Raw genomic sequence first — 19,264 nt, 5'->3', positions numbered from 1 at the left:
TACCGAAAATTAACTTCTGCAATTGCGGATTCTTATTCTTCCAGGTTTTGAATTTTTTAGGAAAATTTGAATTAGATCAAATTTTATTTTATTTATTTTTGCTTTCTGTTTTTTTTCTATCTCTCTTTTAATCAAATCTTTCTTTTCCGAAGATGTTCCTCTCACTTTATTTCTCTTTCTGTGCCTGATTTGACATTGAATTCACCACCTTTAATTCGCCTTTTTCAGTTCTCCGATGTATATTTCACAATCCTTCAATCTGATTGGTTAAGGAGGTACCCTGTTAGTTGCCCTGTTCACTCTGGTCCCAGATGCTCTGTTTTCCTTACTACAGTTTTATCAGCTCACACTTTCAGCAACTTTGTGGGCAAAACTCTCAATAATGGCTATATTGATTTGTGTGCCTAGTTATAACTGTGCTTGGCAGTTATTTGGGGATAATACAAGTGCAGCAGAAACAGAGCTCCATCTGACTTCAAACTGTAAAATTCCAACGAAATCTTTTAATAGTTAAAATAATACATAAATATGTCCAGATATAGAAATTAGTTTTGAAGGAAGTGGCAAGCTGCTTTTCTCAGAAGAACATAATTATAAGCTTAATTCTACAATCCGACACTTCCAGAGCATTCAAAGAGACCACGGGTTTGAAAATTCGGGCTACAAAATTATCGTCCTTCTCTGATCTGTGTTCCTTTTGAGCATGACTCCCCATTGTGAACATAGGATTGCAAAATTACTCCTTGCATGTAGTCACTTGATTTGTGTTGAGAGTTTGGAAGGACCTTATCAAATAATTTTCTGCACTTCTTCAGATTGCTGCATATTGATGAAATAAAAACCCTTATATTCCTGTTTGACAAAAACTGTTTAACAGAATCTGCTTACAGTCAACTACACCCAGTGGTGTGGAAGGTCAACATAGTATGGAGCTTTAACTGTGTTTCTACTATTTCAGAGGAATCAGTTAATCCTGCCCACCTCTTGAACAGTTATTTTCTAGGTGTCAGTGACATTATAATTTCTTCCTGGTGCCTTGAAAAGAAGCAATATCCAAAGAAATTGACTGCTTACAATTCAATAGGTACAGTAAAAGCAGTTGGAGTCACTGAAAATCTGCAGAAATCTAGAGCACTGTTTCATCCAGTTCTGTAATCCCCCTCTGGTGAGCCTAGACCTCCTAATGTACTGCTAACCTGATAACGCTATGTTATTCATCCTAGGCTTGTATATGCTTTTACAAACGTAGGATATTTTTCCTGTCCTCTTGTGTGACTACCTCTCCTGTCCTCTGCCCTCTTTGAATACCAGAGGGACTAATGAGGCCTATGTTAATCAGTCTTGCACAATCTGTCACACTTGTGGTGAACAAATTTTTTAAATCTAGTCCAACTGTAGTAATACTGATGTCATTTTTAAATAAATCATCAAGATGGCTTCCATAGCCAAGTCAATTGGATCTTCTCCTTTATAATTTCCTAGGTTGGGGTTTCAGTACACCAACAACAACCACTTACTGCTGTGTTAAACCTATATTAGAATGTGCAGAGTAGTGTAAACGTCACTCAGAGGTATGCTTAACACATATGGGCTGGAATTTTATGTTGGGTGGAGGCCTGGTCCACCGGCTGAAAAGTTGGGGGCAAGCCCGCCTCCGCTGGGCCTGGGGAGCCACGCAGGGGATTTTTCGCTCCCTTGATTGGCCTTGGGCAGGACTTTGACCTCCTTGAGGCAGGAAGCCCTGCCTAATGGAGCTGCCAGCCAATCAGTGGGCCAGCAGCTCTTAATCCCAGCAGCGCCACCCGGAGCAGTGGCCACTGCTGGGACTGCACGCAGCCAATAGAAGCAAGAAGGATGACGGCACCTGAAACAAGGTAGTCGTTCCGGGCTCGCCAGGGACAATCAGCCAAGCTCCGGTGAGGGAAGGGGGTATTGTTTGGGAGGGCCGGGGGGGAGTGAGTAGTGGGGAGAGGTGGGCCTGGGGAGGACCTTCCATGGGACACAGGGCATCCGATCATGAGGGCCAACCCCCTGGCAATTAATGGCCACTTAAGTGCCTTGATTAGCCTGGGGCGGGCGGGCAGGCCGTTTCTCACTGCTGCTGCCTTGTGTAAAACTGCAGTGGGGCCAGAAGGGCGTCGGGAATGGCAACCCCCAGCTGTCACTCAATGTTACGTCCCCCTTCTGCCATCAGCCTGCATGTGTGAAATTCCGACTGTAGTGTACATTTGTCTAACTGTTGGTGAAATTACTTACATTCCAAATATCTGATCTTGTGCTCCTAAAATTATTGCTAAACAGCTGTAATGCACGCTTTATATTTCATGGAATAGCTTATTGGCAATAATTTTCCAGTCACATGCTGCAAATCTATGGATGAAGTTGCATACAGGATGATTCAACTCCATATCTATATGTTTCAGGAAAGAAAATTAAACAGAGATGCAATGCTGCATTCTCCAGGAATCGCAACCCAGGCTCATGTACCATATTTCTGTAACCATGAACAAAACTCTGTTGACCAAGTCTGTGAAGAGAGGCCACCCACAAGATACTCTAAAAATCAACGTAAGTGCATGCTAAGATGATAAGCTGAATTGAAGTACACCTGAAGTGAAGCTCACAATGACTTCAATAAGAAAAACCTACCTCTTCAGTAGGTGCTGTTTTGTCCCATAGGCTTTTTTCACCTGGATGGGGGTTTACAGTGTCTATGAAGAAAGCTGGAATAATTTAATCTGTTTCCCGTATTAATTTTGTTCTCTATGAATGTCACCTGTATTACTATATTGTCAGCATATGCATCCACCACGGTATGCAACAATCTTGATGTTTAGCAAGAACCCCACTTGAATCACAATCATCTGTTTAGGTATAGATATGCAAAAATTCCAGAAAACTGCAGTTCCTACACTCTTGGGATATTGGAACGTTGTGTGCAGAATTAAATTTCGGAATACCAGCTTCGCACAGTAGCAGTACTCTTACCTGAGTCTGACGGTTGTGGGTTCAAGTCCCACTGCAGGGTCTGATCATGTCATTTAGGCTATTGCTTCAATGCAGTGATGAGGAGGTACATTACCAAATGAGATATTAAATGAGGCCTGCCTGCTCAGTGAATGCAAAAGATTCCGTGGCACTATTCTATATTTCCAGTCTCTACACTGTACCTCAAGCAGTGCAACTTAAACAGATGGACTGGTGATTTATTTCATTGCTGTTTGTGGAAACATAATGTGTTCAAATTAACTGCTGTGTTTGCCTCCATCCCAAAAGTGAACACAAAATTGTAATTAATTGGATGTGAAAGGTATCAATGAAAGTTCTCTTTTCCCTTTACTTATTTACTTCCTGAATAGATGAAGTAACTTGGGGGAGAATGCACAGCATAGTTTGTTGGAAAAATGGGGATTGACAGCCTGACTGAATTTTAAATGTCATCTGATTGCTAGAAGCTTGAAGCTGCATATCAGCAAACATGGAGGCTAGAACAACAAAGTGTATAATATAACACTTCTTTTTATAGGATTTGTGGGACTCACCAATACAAGCAACAACTGCTGTGTGAATGCCCTTCTGCAGACCTTGTTTATGACTCCAGAATATAAAATCTTACTATTGAAGTAAGTTCCAGTTTCACTAAGCTGATTTTTTATTTTGTAACTAATCAAGACTATATTTGTACCACATATTTTAACCTCTACCAGGTTTTGCAAATTTGACCATATTTGTGACATACCTTTTATATTTTTACACACACAAAACACCGTTAAAGTAATTTTAGATTCATTTTATTGAAATCTGTAATATTCATTCTAAGGAATCCAGACTGAATTTCAGCTAAATGACAAAATGATGCTTCAGTTGTACAGAACATCTGGGAATTTGGATTCAATTTAGAACACTGACCCACAACAACAATTTGTATTTATATAGCACCTTTAATGTAATAAAAGGTCCCAAAGTGCTTCACAGGAGTGTTATGATGCAAAATTTGCTACTGAGCTGCATAAGGTAATATGAGATCAGATGTCTTAAAGCTTAGCCAAAGAGGTAGGTTTTAAGGAGTATATTAAAGGATGAAAGATAAGCAGAGAAGTATAGGGAGGAAATTTCAGAGCTTAGGACCTTAGCAACAAATGGCAGAGCTACTAATGGTGGAGCGATATAAATCAGGGATGCTTAACAGGCCAGAATTAGCTGAGTGTGTATATTTCGGAGTGTTGTGGTGCTGAAGGAGATCACAGAAATGGGGAGCGGCGAAGCCATGGAGGGATTTGAAAACAAAGATGACAATTTTAAAATCAAGGCATTGCTTAACCTGGAACCAATGTAGGTCAGCGAGCACAAGGGTGATAGATGGCGTGAGTTAGGCCATGGGCAGCAAAGTTTTGGATGACCTCAAATTTACAGATAGGTAAAATGTGTGAGCCAGGCCAGGAGTGCATCGGAATAATTAAGTCTAGAGGTAACAAAGATATGAATAAGGATTTCTTTTGCAGATGAACAGAGACGGGAAAAGTCAGGCGATATTACAGAGGTGGAAATAGGCAGACTTAGTGATTCTTTTCCTTGTTTTCAAATCCCTCCATGGCCTCGCCCCTCCCCATTTCTATGATCTCCTTCAGCACCACAACACTCCGAGATATATGCAAATATGTTATTGGAAGCTCATCTCTGGGTCAAATATGACACCAAGGTTATGAACAAACTGGTTTAGTTCCAGAACGTTGCCAAACAGAGGGATGGAGTTTGTAGCTAGGGAACGGAGTTTGTAGCAGTAACCAAAGGCAATAGCTTCAGTCTTCCTAATATTGGAGAACATTTCTGTTCATCCAGTACTCGATGTCAGACAAGCAGTCTGATAATTTAGAGACAGTAGAGGAGTCGAGGGAGGTGGCGGTGAGGTGCAGCTGGGTGTCATCAGCATATGTGTGAAAACTGACATTGTAATTTCAGATGATGTCGCCGAGGAGCACCATGGAGATGAGGAATAGAAGGGGTCCAAGGATAGATTCTCAGAGGTCATAAGAGATAATGTTGCAGCAGCAGGAAAATATGTTATTGCAGATGATTCTCATGCTACAATTAGATAGATAAGAATGGAACCAAGTACCTGCAGTCCCACCCTCCTAGATGACACTGAAGAGGCATTGCAGGAGAATGGTGTGGTCAACCATGTCAAAGGCTGCAGACAGATCGAGAAGGATGAGGAGGAATAGTTTACCTTTGTCACAGTCACATAAGATATCATTCATGACTTTGATGAAAAGCATTTTGGTCTTGTGGAAGGGACGGAAACTTGATTGGAGGGATTCAGACATAGAGTTCCAGGAAAGAGGGGCACAAATTTGGGAGGCAACAACACATTCATGGATGTTGGAGAGGAAAGGGAGGTTAGATTTGGGGAGGTAGTTTGCAAGGACGGTGGGGTCAAGAGTGCACTTTTTGAGGAGCGGAGTGATGACAGCAGGTTTGAAGGAGAGGGACAACACCTGAAGAAAGAGAACTGTTAACAATATTGGCTAACACGGGAACTAGGAAGGGAAGTGGGTGGTCAATAGTTTAGTGGAATATGGTTGAGGGAACAGGAGCTGGGTCTCAGAGGCAAAATGAGCTCAGAGAGGGTATGAGGGGAGACAGGAGAGAAAGATGCGAATTCAGGCTAGGGCAGTGGGAGCTTTAGAGGAGGTTTGGCCAGGTGGGTTAGTGGAAGGGAGGGAAGCATAGAGGCAGCTGATCGTATGGACTCAATCTTAGTGACAGATGGGCCCATGAGCTCCTCACACTTGTTATTGACGGTAAGGGTGGAGGACACAGGGGAGAGGGTTTTAAGAAGATGGTTTGCAGTAGAGAAAAGAAGCTGGGGGTCATCTCTGCATTCTCGGATGATCCTAGAATACTAAGCAGTTGTGGCAGACAAAAGGTCTAGCCAGATCTGGCGGTGGATGGCTAAGCCAGTTGTCCACCGTATCTGTCAAGTCTGCGGCCGTTGGTCAAAAGGGAGTGGAGATGAGGGCTGTACCGGAGGTACGGCCAGAGTGAGAGAAAGTCATGTTTTTCATGGGAACTAGGGCATCAAAGGTGGAGGTGCGGTCGAACAAATCTGTAGCTGCAGAAATGTCATGGTGGACAGAGGGCCAAATGCTGGACAGTTGGAATTTTGGAAGTGCAGTTGTAAATGAACTAGGGGGAGTTTTTCATCTGCGGATACAGAAGGAAATTGGGTGGGACAGAGAAGGGGGTGTGGGTGGAATGGTGCAATAAGAGATGACCTTATCTGCGATTATTACAATGGGAGAACTGAGGCCTCATGATATACACTGGCCTTGGAGTAGGTGCAGCACGCATTCACCCAGAGTGATACCAGAATTTAGGAGGTTAAATTAAGAGCATAGTTTGCATAAACTTGGTTTGTATTCCCTTAAGTTTGGAGAGCTGATCTAATTAAGGGATCAAAAATGATAAAGGTATTCAATAGAGTAGATAGAGAGAAACTCTTTCCTCTGGTGGAGGGGTTCAGAACAAGAGGACATCATCTTTAGGAATTAAGTCTTAAAATCAAGAAGCAATTTTGTTTTTCTTACACAGAGGTTAGTGGAAATTTTAAACTCTCTTCCCCAAAAGGCTGTGGATGCTGAGTCAAATTAAATTTTCAAAATTGAGCTTGATACATTTTATTATATATTCTCTGAAGTTTAGATGAATGAGAGGTGATCTAATTGAGACATACAAGACTCTGAAAGGGCTTGATAGGGTAATATTGATGACTTGGTATCAAAAATATATATTAATGATGAACTTGGTTGTCGACTGATACTATACATTCCAGTTTTACCAGCTACTGGGCAGCAGTGCCACCTACTGGTAGCCCATGCAAAGAAACCAATACTGGAGTTTTCAGTGACCTGTCATTTTCTGATTCACATCTGAGCTACAAATTTCTATGCATAGGTTAAGATGAAAATCAGTGTGCACCATTCCATTAGTCAAAGAACATATTAAAAATAAATCAAATGTTTACTTTTATGCTCAAATTGTGTTCTATTTATTTGAAGCATCATTTTTTATTATAAATGGAACGGAATAGCCTAATATGATGAATACTGTAGTGATATAAAAAGAGTTCCCTCAATTGGCAAACTTGCCACCTAGCACTGCCTAGTACAGACTAGCAATGTCTAAAGTTTGATTCCTAGTTTTGGCTAAGGAAGCCAATCTCAATCGGCTATAGTAAATCTACTACACTGGCCCTCAGGCCCCTTGACCAAGGGAGGAAAAATCAACCAAGCCTGATTACATTACTGGAATAGTTACTGCTTGGCCAAAGGGTCAGGCATAGCTCTGATGTACCTTGTGGTAAGCATCTGGGCTGGTTTGAGAAAGGTCTGTTGGGCACGGTACCAGAGGGCAGCTGGCACCTGTGCAACCATACCACAATATGATTCATGCCCTTCAGTCAAGGACAAGAAGAAATTAGAGAGAGGAAAATAAATTGATTGTTAGGATGGGGTTTACACTCAATCTGCTGCATGATGTGTTCCCTAACCAAACTGTACCACCATTGATTAGTGCAGAAAAGAAGCAAACCACATCCACAAAGGGAAGAAAAAGAAATTGAAAGACTCATTACCTATGGTTGCACATACATAGCACCTAATAGTGGTAAAGTAACTGGTGCAATTAAGTCTTCGTCCTGTCTGTTGCTTGGGAAAGTTCTTGATGCAAAGAAACTGTGAGTAAAAAGGAAAATAAAACATTGTACAGCAGAAACTATTTGCTGTGAAATATCTTGAGGCTTACAGATCCAAATTTCTTTGTGATTACTCCTAGTTACACTTTATGATCCAACAGAAAGTCTGTACTGACACAAAGCAGGCAATGGCTCATTTGAATCATACACTCTTTGCCAAAGATGTGGCCTCTCAGTTTTATTTTTGTCCATCCCTGTCCATCGCAATGAACATGCTTCTATTGAGTTAGTTTTCTGGGTACACAGTTCGTTTGTTCCCTTGTTATAGGTGTCGACAGAAAGGTGCTCTGATAAAAGCCAATAACCACATCCCATATCATCTTGACAAAGTGTTCCAGCATCTGCAGGATAATACCCAGAGAACGATATTTCCTTTGAAATTTATTCGGTGCTTGATATTAAACCATATTAACAGTAAGTATACTGCCAGCTTCATTTTGGATAGTTAACTTGACTTTACCTGTTGAACAAAGAGTGTGAAAAAATCTGATGAAGTCAGTTTAGTATCTGAAAATAAATGAGTGTTACAGTGAGTGTTTGACTGCAACAGGGTTTATTCCTCTTAAACAGTGACTATGCTTACCACCTTTGTGAGTGTTTTATCTTTTACCGTTACTGTGATTGAGAAAGAACCAATTGGACAGGTTTTCTTGAGTATAAACAAGAAGAGGTAAGTTTATTATACTTGACACTCTAACCCGATTTAAAGATACTAAAAATACGCTACACATTCATGCACACATTCACATGAGAATCATACACATATGAATAGATTACAGGAGGGAAAATAGATTTGGTGGCTGGATTAAAGTGCAGGATAAATGGAACTTAAATACAGTCTGTAAATCCAGTAGTCATTGGCTGAAGTTGTATTCATGAAGTCCTCGCTGGTCAAAGTGCACTTTGGTTGGTCTGCTTTGCTCAAGGTTGCTTGAAGGCAGAATTGCAGTTGGCTCTATTCCCATTGTCACTGGCTGTAGCAGTCTGGGTCCCCAGTCGCAGACAGTTTTCACTTGATGTTTTCTGAGGAGAGAGAAAGAAGAGAGTGAGAGGTGGGGAGCTGCAGCCTTCTGTGCTGTTGTACACTCAGTTACTCTTTGTCTCATTTGCTGTACAATGAAACTTGTTTTTTCAGAGATGATCAGGCGGTCACATGGTTCTTTTCAATCCCCTTTGTTTCCAAGAAGGTTTTTCTGAAATCTTCCAATGAAATTCAAGGTTCTACACGCCCCAGGGTGTCCATTCACACTCAGGGCTGAATTCTATAAGCCCGCCACCGAAATCGGCCGTGGGCAGAAAAAATGATGGCCCGCCTATGCGGGCCGTACATCAAAGAGTCATCGTGATTCCGAGCGCAGCGGCTCATTTAAATAACAGGGGCAGGCTGCCCACCCCGATCATGTGGAGGGGGTGAGCTGTCCATTCTCGGCAATGGTGTCAGCTGCCTGTGCACAAGTGCTCACACCATTTTTAAAGGGCTGTCAGCCCTACCAGCTAATTTAAGTATTTAAAGTGAAATTGAATTAAAATAAATAAAACATTTCTTTTGCTCCTGTCCCACCCCCAATATTAATTACATTAATTATTTGCCCTTCTCCTCCAAAACACATATCTTCACAATCTGACCTTCCCCCTTCCCCCTCCAAACTACACAAACTTTAAATTTCCCACCATCCCTACATTTATGACATCATGGCGCTCCCCCCCCCCACACTGAGAAACTTACCTCCTCCCCGCTCCCCACCAATGTTGCGCCTTGTTTCCCTGGACGGGGATCTGAAGGCGCAGCCATGCCGGCCTTCAGGGTGAAGATCGCGGCAGGACTTCAGGAGGCGACAGGATAGTCATTAATGCAGGTATTTTAATTTATTTAAATATTTAGATTTAGGTCGTGTCACCAAGCAGCAGCGGGCTGCCACGAGGCCTCACCCTGTCAGCAATATCAGGCCGGGCCCTGCTGGCACAGGGTCTGTGGCGGACCTCATCCAGGGCCATCTTCAGGTGCCCCCCCCCACCCCCCACCACGAATCCCGATGTCAAGGGCTGCATAGAATCCAGCCCTTGGAGGGGGTTATCTCTTTCAAAGTTAAAGGGTGGGATGGCCTTGACTGTCAAGCTAATGAAGCCATTCCAGGTAACTCAGTTACTTAGAGGAAGCCATTGTGGAGGCAGTGGTGTAGTGGCATTGTCACTGGACTAGTAACCCAGAGACCCAGGGTATTGCTCTGGGAATATGGGTTCAAATCCCACCACAGCAGAAGGTGGAATTTGAATTCAATTAATAAATCTGGCATTAAAAGCTAATCTAATGATGGACATGAAACCATTGTCGATTGTTGTAAAAACTCATCTGGTTCACTAATGTCCTTTAGGGAAGGAAATCTGCTCTCGTTACCTGATCTGGCCTACATGTGACTCCAGACCCACAGCAATGTGGTTGACTCTTACATGCCCTCTGAAATGGCCTAGCAAGCCACTCAGTTGTATTTACCCGCTACGAAGTTAATAAAATTGAATGAAACCGGATGGACCACCCGGCATCGACCTAGGCACCAGAAACGACAATGGCAAACCCAGCCCTGTCGACCCTGCAAAGTCCTCCTTACTAACATCTGGGGGCTTGTGCCAAAGTTGGGAGAGCTATCCCACAGACTAGTCAAGCAACAGCCTGACATAGTCATACTCACAGAATCATACCTTACAGACAATGTCCCAGACATGGCCATCACCATCCCCGGGTATGTCCTGTCCCACCGGCATGACAGACCCACCAGAGGTGGTGACACAGAAGGGAGGGAGTTGCCCTGGGAGTCCTCAACATCGACTCTGGACCCCATGAAGTCTCATGGCATCAGATCAAACATGGACAAGGAAACCTCCTGCTGATTGCCACCTACTGCCCTCCCTCAGCTGATGAGTTAGTACTCCTCCATGTTGAACACCACTTGGAGGAAGCACTGAGGGTGGCAAGGGCACAGAATGTACTCTGGGTGGGGGACTTCAATGTCCATCACCAAGAGTGGCTCGGTAGCACCACTATTGACCGAGCTGGCCGAGTCCTAAATGACATATCTGCTAGACTGGGTATGCGGCAGGTGGTGAGTGAACCAACAAGAGGGGAAAACATACTTGACCTCGTCCTCACCAACCTGCCTGCCGCAGATGCATCATCCCATGACAGTATTGGTAGGAGTGACCACCGCACAGTCGTTGTGGAGACGAAGTCCCGCCTTCACATTGAGGATACCCTCCTTCGTGTTGTGTGGCACCACCACCGTGCTGAATGGGATAGATTTCGAGCAGATCTAGCAAGGCAAAACTAGGCATCCATGAGGCGCTGTGCGCCATCAGCAGCAGCAGAATTGTACTCAACCACAATCTGTAATCTCATGACCCGGCATATCCCCGACTCTACCATTACCATCAAGCCAGGAGACCAACCCTGGTTCAATGAAGAGTGCAGGAGGGCATGCCAGGAGCAGCACCAGGCATACCTCAAAATGAGGTGTCGACCTGGTGAAGCTACAACACAGGACTATCTGCATGCCAAACTGCATACCCAGCATGCGATAGCCAGAGCTAAGCGATCCCATAACCAACAGATCAGATCTAAGCTCTGCAGTCCTGCCACATCCAGCCGTGAATGATGATGGACAATTAAACAACTAACTGGAGGAGGTGGCTCCACAAATATCCCCATCCTCAATGATGGGGGAGCCCAGCACATCAGTGCGAAAGATATGGCTGAAGCATTTTCCTCCTCCTGAACTCCCCAGCATCACAGATGCTAGACATCAGCCAATTCGATTCACTCCGCGTAATATCAAGAAACAACTGAGGGCACTGCATACTGCAAAGGTTCTGGGCCCTGATAATATTACGGCAATAGTACTGAAGACCTGTGCTCCAGAACTTGCCGTGCCCCTAACCAAGCTGTTCCTGTACAGCTACAACACTGGCATCTACCCTGCAATGTGGAAAATTGCCCAGGTATGTCCTGTAAACAAAAAGCAGGACAAGTCCAACCCGGCCAATTACCGCCCCATCAGCCTACTCTCAATCAGCATAAAGTGATGGAAGGTGTCATCAACAGTGCCATCAAGCGGCACTTGCTTAGCAATAACCTGCTTAGTGACGCTCAGTTTGGGTTCCACCAGGGCCACTCAGCTACTGACCTTATTGGTTCAAACATGGACAAAGGAGCTGAACTCCAGAGGTGAGGTTAGAGTGACTGCCCTTGACATCAAGGCAGCATTTGACCGAGTATGGCATCAAGGAGCCCCAGCAAAACTGGAGTCAATGGGAATCAGGGGGAAAACCCTCCACTGGTTGGAGTCATACCTAGTGCAAAGGAAGATGGTTGTGGTTGTTGGAGGTCAATCATCTGAGCTCGAGGACATCACTGCAGGAGTTCCTCAGGTTGTGTCCTAGGCCCAACCATCTTCAGCTGCTTCATCAATGACCTTCCTTCAATCATAAGGTCAGAAGTGGGGATGTTCGCTGATGATTGCACAATGTTCAGCACCATTCATGACTCCTCAGATACTGAAGCAGTCCGTGTAGAAATGCAACAAGACCTGGACAATATCCAGGCTTGGGCTGATAAGTGGCAAGTAACATTCACGCCACACAAGTGCCAGGCAATGACCATCTCCAACAAGAGAGAATCTAACCATCTCCCCTTGACATTCAATGGCATTACCATCGCTGAATCCCCCACTATCAACATCCTAGGGGCTACCATTGATCAGAAACTGAACTGGAGTAGCCATATAAATACCACAGCTACAAGAGCAGGTCAGAGGCCCGGAATCCTGTGATGAGTAACTCACCTCCTGACTCCCCAAAGCCTGTCCACTTTCTCCAAGGCACAAGTCAGGAGTGTGATGGAATACTCTTCACTTGCCTGGATGGTTGCAGCTCCAACAACACTCAAGAAGCTCGACACCATCCAGCCTGCTTGATTGGCACCCCATCTACAAACATTCACTCCCTCCACCACCGACGCACAGTGGCAGCAGTGTGTACCATCTACAAGATGCACTGCAACAATGCACCAAGGCTCCTTAGACAGCACCTTCCAAACCCATGACCTCTACCAACTAGAAGGACAAGGGCAGCAAATGCATGGGAGCACCACCACCTGCAAGTTCCCCTCCAAGTCACACACTATCCTGACTTGGAACTATATCGCCGTTCCTTCACTGTCGCTAGGTCAAAATCCTGGAACTCCCTTCCTAACAGCACTGTGGGTGTACCTACCCCACATGGACTGCAGCGGTTCAAGAAGGCAGCTCACCACCACCTTCTCAAGGGCAATTAGGGATGGGCAATAAATGCTGGCCTGGTCAGCGATGCCCACATCCCATGAATGAATAAAAAAAATTTAAAAATAGTCTTGGTTGGGCTTCTTGTTAGACTTTTTGTCTCCAGTCCAATCTCCTGATATTTGAAATGTAAATGGCAGTGGCCATCTTGGCTGTTAGTTCTTTAAAAGTTACTTGTAGGGTTTTTTCCCATTAAAAGTCTAAGGTAAGTTTCCATCCAATGAAATTAATATTTCCCATTTGACATATAGGGTTTTCCTGACAAACTTGATCTATCTCATTGTCAGTTAATACATTTTTATAGCAGTGTTTTATTTGTTATAATGTCTTGGAAGGACATTGCAGAATATCGCTATCCTAATATGTTGTGCGGCAGCATCGCAGGGCATGTTAATACTGTCGCCACACACATCCACACACGCATTTCGCCATCTGCCAAATTCCTAACCTCAGCATATCATCTCTGTTCATTAACAGCAACTTGTATTTTTACAAATCCTTTAACATAGTAAGACATTTCAAGGTGCTTCACAGGAATGTTACCACCAAAATATGACACCAGGCTACATCAGGAGATATTAGGGCAGATGACCAAAACCTTGGTCATAAAGATAGGTTTTAAGAAGCAGCTTAAAGGAAAGAGATTTTCATCCTTTGTTTATGTCCCTCAGCACATTGTTCTCCAGTTTGCAGGTCAGGCAAACCTCACCCTGAGAAGGTGTTCGGGAATTCCTCATTCACTTGTCTTCTGATTTTCTACCCACCTAGGAAAGGCCCATTTTCTCTGGGAAATATCTCCCCAATGGCTTAACTGGGATTTGGAACGCCGTCATGTGGTAATTTCCATGGCTCATTGCATTGTTACAGTAATATGCTGGACCACCAAACTATCACCATCCTTGTTCATTTAGCTGGAGTGGAACATCATGTATTCACTGAATAGTGCATTAGGTGTAGAATCTCTCTGCTCCCAGGCTGCCATTGCCCAACCATTTTTTTTTTAACAGGACTAATGAAGGACTGAGAAGTTGTAACAAATGTACAGATAACCCTTTATAACTTATATTGGAATTTAGATATCTACAGTTCAGCTTTAATGTACCATATTCATGGGTTTAAATGGTACTGGGTAGTATTGTTTACCAATTTTGAAAACACTGAGGAGAAAATTTAGCACAATGTAAATCTGCATCAAGAAGTGAGTTAAAAAACCTTAGCAAATAACATGTATATAACATACAGCACTTTGGACAATACTGTCTCCTCCAAGGATTATGTTATGGAGCTAGTAAGCAAGACAACAGCATCAAAAGAAAAGGCTTGACTGAATCTGTTTTAGTAGCTTTACAGAGAAGAAAGCAATTTCAGTATATAATACAAATCCTCAGACTTACATCGAAACTCTTACAGAGTGTAGTCATTTCTATAGAATATAGTAATTTTTATAGGGTGCAGTCTGAGTTGTGCAATGGATGTATGGTATTCCCAAATATGTAAGGTGTTTTATTTCTGCATTTAATTTAAGTGGGGATTCAGCTGGATGCTGAAGAGACATTTCGTTCCCTCTTTAGTCTGTTACAAGATCAGCTGAAGGAGACAGAGTTTGTAAGTACCTGAGAAATGAAATCTTTTTATTTTTCTATCAGACCATAGGCCTGTATAAAGTTGTATGTTTGAACAGGTTATGAATTTGTCGGAGATGAGCACATAAAACAAGTCAAGAGATGTTCACTCTTTTTGTTTCCAATGTTTCCTCTGCTGTGGTAAAGGGACTGGATCTTCCTAAGAGTGCAGTTGCATAGTTACTTAACAGTCCACCAGTACTTCATCCAAATGACATTCTTCATCAGTGAGTGTCAATAAGTTATTCAATCATGGAGGATATCATTGCCAAGCCCAATCCTATCCTCACCTGCAGTGAAGACACATGCCCTCTCAAGCAGGTTTCACTGGATCCTGATGAGGAGTAGAAGCCAAAAGGTTTCCTTTATCTGCCAAGGCCACTTAACAGAGGGTTTATTTTTATTTTATTTAGAGTTACAGAACTGAAACAGGCCCTTCGGCCCACCAAGTCTGTGCCAACCAACAGCCACCCATTTATACTAACCCTACAGTAATCCCATATTCCCTTCCTACACTAGGGGCAATTTACAATGGTCAATTTACCTATCACCTGCAAGTCTTTGGCTGTGGGAGGAAACCGGAGCACCCAGCGAAAACCCACGCGGTCACAGGGAGAACTTGCAAACTCCACGCAGGCAGTAACCAGAATCAAACCCGGGTCCTTGGAGCTGTGAGGCTGCGGTGCTAACCACTGCGCCACTGTGCCACCCAATGATTAATACCCTTACAATTCTTACAATACCCTTCTAATCAGTAAGTATTTTATTAGATCATGTTGCAAGCAATGATTCCTTGCAAAGAGAGGGCAAAATTCTATAGTTTGTGAAACTGAAATTGATCCCAACTTCAGAATTTAACGTATTAGCAAATTAACATGGAAATCCTGAAGTTGCAGTTTCTCATTCAGTGCAGGCTGTGCTGTGACATCCTCCTTAGAGCCCACAATCGGTGAAATCAGTTGATTCCTGTTTAGCACTCTCATATTTCTATTAGAAACCCCATAAAAACTTAAACCTTGTTCATTAAGATGCAACTAGGTTTTTAATGGCGATCTGAGTACTAACAATTGCTGAATAAATGATCGCACCCTGAAAAAATAGTTTTATATTTGGGGCATGTTGTTACATTTCTCCTTTATGATTAATTACTAGATTTTTTCAAGTTAAAATAATTGCCAAAATCAAAATTGTTCATGATATTTCAGCTTCTATCTTAACCCCATGTGTACATCCCAATATTTATTTCTCTCTCTGTAAAAAAAAAAATTGAAGTGATTTGATTTTATTGCTTTTCATATCTTGATTTGCTGTCTGTAAGAATTATGTAATGTGATTGGCTGCTTGGATAGATTGATGATGTCACTGCAGCTCAATGCTGGCAATCCGCATTGAAGAACACTACAATCAATAGCATGGCAAGAGAGTTAAAGTTCTTGCCACAGAGATTGCGAAATCTCTCAGCGCAGCTTTCTTTAAGGTCCATGATGATTGCTATCACTTTGTCACTGACTGCAAATTCTGGTCCAAGTGCCAGGAGAGAATTGAAAAGTGAAATCTATTAATATTGTTCTACGTTTTATATTTATTTTTCTACAGATCAGTGATATTAATAATCTTCATATGCTAACCACTGAGGAATATACAAAATGTTTAGAATGCCAACATGAATTCAAGCAGGTTGGATACATGCTGACTATTCCTCTTTCGCTTTACAACCCTTCATCTGGGAAACCTTATGAGAGTGTAGTAAGTGTTATTTTCTTAAATCCCGTTTTGATTCATGATATCATGTTTTAATAGTAAACATGTTAATAGTCTCTCAAGTCTTTACATTCATAAAAATAAACTTCTTAATGGAGTCTGATGTGGATTTATCCTCACGTAGAACCGAACAGAGGAACCCCTTCAAGGTTTGATTTGATAACTGGAATTGGAACAAAAATTCTGATCCCAGTCTTGACTGGCTTTTTTTTAGCATGGCTTTGTCTAGCTTTGACAGTTCTAGGAAGTTGTTCAATAACCAAGCATTATGTCACAAATGGTGGGATTATCGATGGCTGCATTTGGCTAACTATTTCAATGAATTCTGAAATCTAGACATTAGAAATTATCATACTGATCTCAAAATCTGCATTTACACAACCCATATTTGTTTTTTAAAAAGTTTAAGTGTGATTTTGCACACTAACTACAGTAATCTGTATAAGGTCAATCACATTTTAAATACAAGTATTAGGAAACAGCCAGTTATCTGAAAAATGTAAACCCCTTCTCTGTGAATTACTGATATCGCAAAAAACAAAGATTTGATTTAGAAACTTGCATCAATCTTTGTTGTTTTTTTTGCCACGTAATCTGAACTAGAAGAGAGTATTTCACAAGGGTAAATGCAGATGACAAAGATCCCTCAGCCATCTAGCTTATCTTCCCATAGAATCCCCCTCATCACAGCATCAAATTGTTAAAATTATTCCAGAAATTTTGGCTGCAAAATTGGTCTCCTCAGCTCCCATATGTTTGGCACTATGGGTGCCATTTTAGTACCAAAATGGTGTCTGTGCCACATTTGCACACCACACCGAACACCATTTTGGGAAGGTTAGTAGCGTAGGTGTTAGGAGCATGCACCAGATGTATAGAATAAGCAGGTCATGGTGTCAGTCAGTGTGTAGTGCTGATTCGATTCTAGCGGTGCCATTTTCAGCCTCGTCGCTTCAGCTAACACCCTTTCTTAAACACACATAGCTGAACAGGCATTCAACTGCACAAATGACTCCCCACCAGCACTTCTTAAGGAATCATCATCAACCACTCTCAGATTAATTGCTAATTAGTTTCTGCTGGTTCTGTTTGAGCTTGTAGAAGTTGTTTAAAGTTAGTGAAGTTTTCATGGAGTGGTACAGCATATGGAGAAAGCCTTGGTTCTGACTTCAAGGGTTATGATCAGACCACTTGCTCCCAGCCATGGGTGCTGTAGTTACCATCCTCCTTGGCCTGCAGCATGACAGAGAGATTAAGCAGAGGCAGCAAGAAAGAGGACAAGCTGCTCACAGAAGGAGGAGGGGGAGAAGGAGTCTTAGTAGGAGGCCTTGTCCACCTAGGGTCTTCTATGAGCAGTTCTCTTACTTTAACCTAAGCCAGGAGCACTGTGTGCTAAAGGAACTCTGCCACCTATTGCAACCAGACTGGCGACCTCAGAACAAGGCAGACGGTGCTGCCAGTAGCTGTGAAGATGACTCTAGCCCTGTGTTCTTCACATTGGGATCTTCCAGGCTGGAGTAGGTGACATATGTAACATCTCCCAGTTCACCATCCACTGCTACATCAAAGAGGTGACAGATACTTTTTTATGCCAGGAGAGCAGAGTTCATTGTATTCTCTTTGACCAGAGAGAAACTGACATAGCATGCATGTGACTCTGCCAGGATAGCATGGTGCAGGGTACCATCGACTGCACCTTGTGCCTTTACAGGCACCACTTCTAGCTGAATGTGCAGTTAGTGTGCCACCATGCTCAACCATCATACTGGTGAATGCCTGCTATCCTGGCAGCAGTCAGGCTGCTGTTTCCTCAGTATTTCAGCCACTACATCAAGCCAGAGAGGGGCTGCTCAGCAAGAAGGTCTATCCATTTCACACCTGGGTCATGACTCCAATCTGCAACCTGACCACATGTGGCCAGCATGCGTACAATGAGAACTATACTGCCATACAAAACATCATAGAGCAGACCACTGAGGAGCTGAAGCAATGGTTCCACTGTCTGAACTGGTCTGGAGGAGCCCTCCAGTACACACTGGAGCATGTGTCCCAGTTCATGCTGGTCTACTGTATGCTCCACAACCTGGCCAGCATGAGGGCCCAAACTTGCCACCAGGGATACAGCGAGCAACTCAAGAGGAGGAGCGGGGGAAGGGAGGGGCAACCAACAACTTCCCTTTCTAGCCGGCTGTCCATGGTCACCTCATTTGACTATGGGTCCCATGAACGTACCCCATATCACCTTTGTACAACAGTCACGCACCTTACCATCCCTCTCTTATGGACCATCACAATATCCTCTTCACCATAATACTGAAATAAAAGCCATCACAAAACTACCAGTCCAAACCAACTTTATCCAGAAAAAACATCCAATAATGCATAAAAAAAAGTCAACTATTCATACTTGTGCATTCCCTTAGTGCCTGTCTTCCACGTGCCTTTGCTTGGCCTAGTGCTCCTACACAGTGCTGCACCAGTGGCCGCAGCATGGCTGGTGGAAGGCTGCTGTCTTTCACTGGGAGAGACTGCAGATGGCCCTGTAGGATGACCTCGAGCAGCTCTGGGCCTTGAGGGCCTGGCTATGGACTGCACCACCTCAGCATGGGCAGCAGTAGTCTGGGCTGGCTGATTGAGAGACAACAGCAAGGGCACTGGTGGAGTAGCAGTGGTGGAAGGAAGAATGCTGTCATCCTGCGAGAGGACAGTGGGTTGGTGCTCCACGGAGCCACTGCCACTCCCCTGGGGCGCACCTCAGAAATCCTATTGATCTACTGGAGCACAGATTGTTCAGGTAGTGT

At 43.3% G+C, this 19,264-nt stretch overlaps 1 protein-coding gene across 1 annotated transcript in view; it reads left to right on the top strand.

The window, feature by feature from the left end:
- Positions 1-19,264, top strand: part of LOC137374857 (ubl carboxyl-terminal hydrolase 18-like) — a 53,468-nt gene that overhangs the window by 11,502 nt on the left and 22,702 nt on the right. The window contains exons 2-6 of the mRNA XM_068041414.1: positions 2,424-2,568; positions 3,527-3,623; positions 8,022-8,167; positions 14,606-14,685; positions 16,299-16,448. Of these exons, the coding sequence (XP_067897515.1) occupies positions 2,424-2,568; positions 3,527-3,623; positions 8,022-8,167; positions 14,606-14,685; positions 16,299-16,448 (618 nt within the window). The remainder of the gene's footprint in view (positions 1-2,423; positions 2,569-3,526; positions 3,624-8,021; positions 8,168-14,605; positions 14,686-16,298; positions 16,449-19,264) is intronic.

The sequence above is a fragment of the Heterodontus francisci genome, chromosome 11 (assembly GCF_036365525.1).
Source record: "Heterodontus francisci isolate sHetFra1 chromosome 11, sHetFra1.hap1, whole genome shotgun sequence".
NCBI classification, from domain to species: Eukaryota; Metazoa; Chordata; class Chondrichthyes; order Heterodontiformes; family Heterodontidae; genus Heterodontus; species Heterodontus francisci.
Note: the sequence above shows the minus strand (reverse complement) of the source record. Positions and strands in the feature narration are given on the sequence as shown.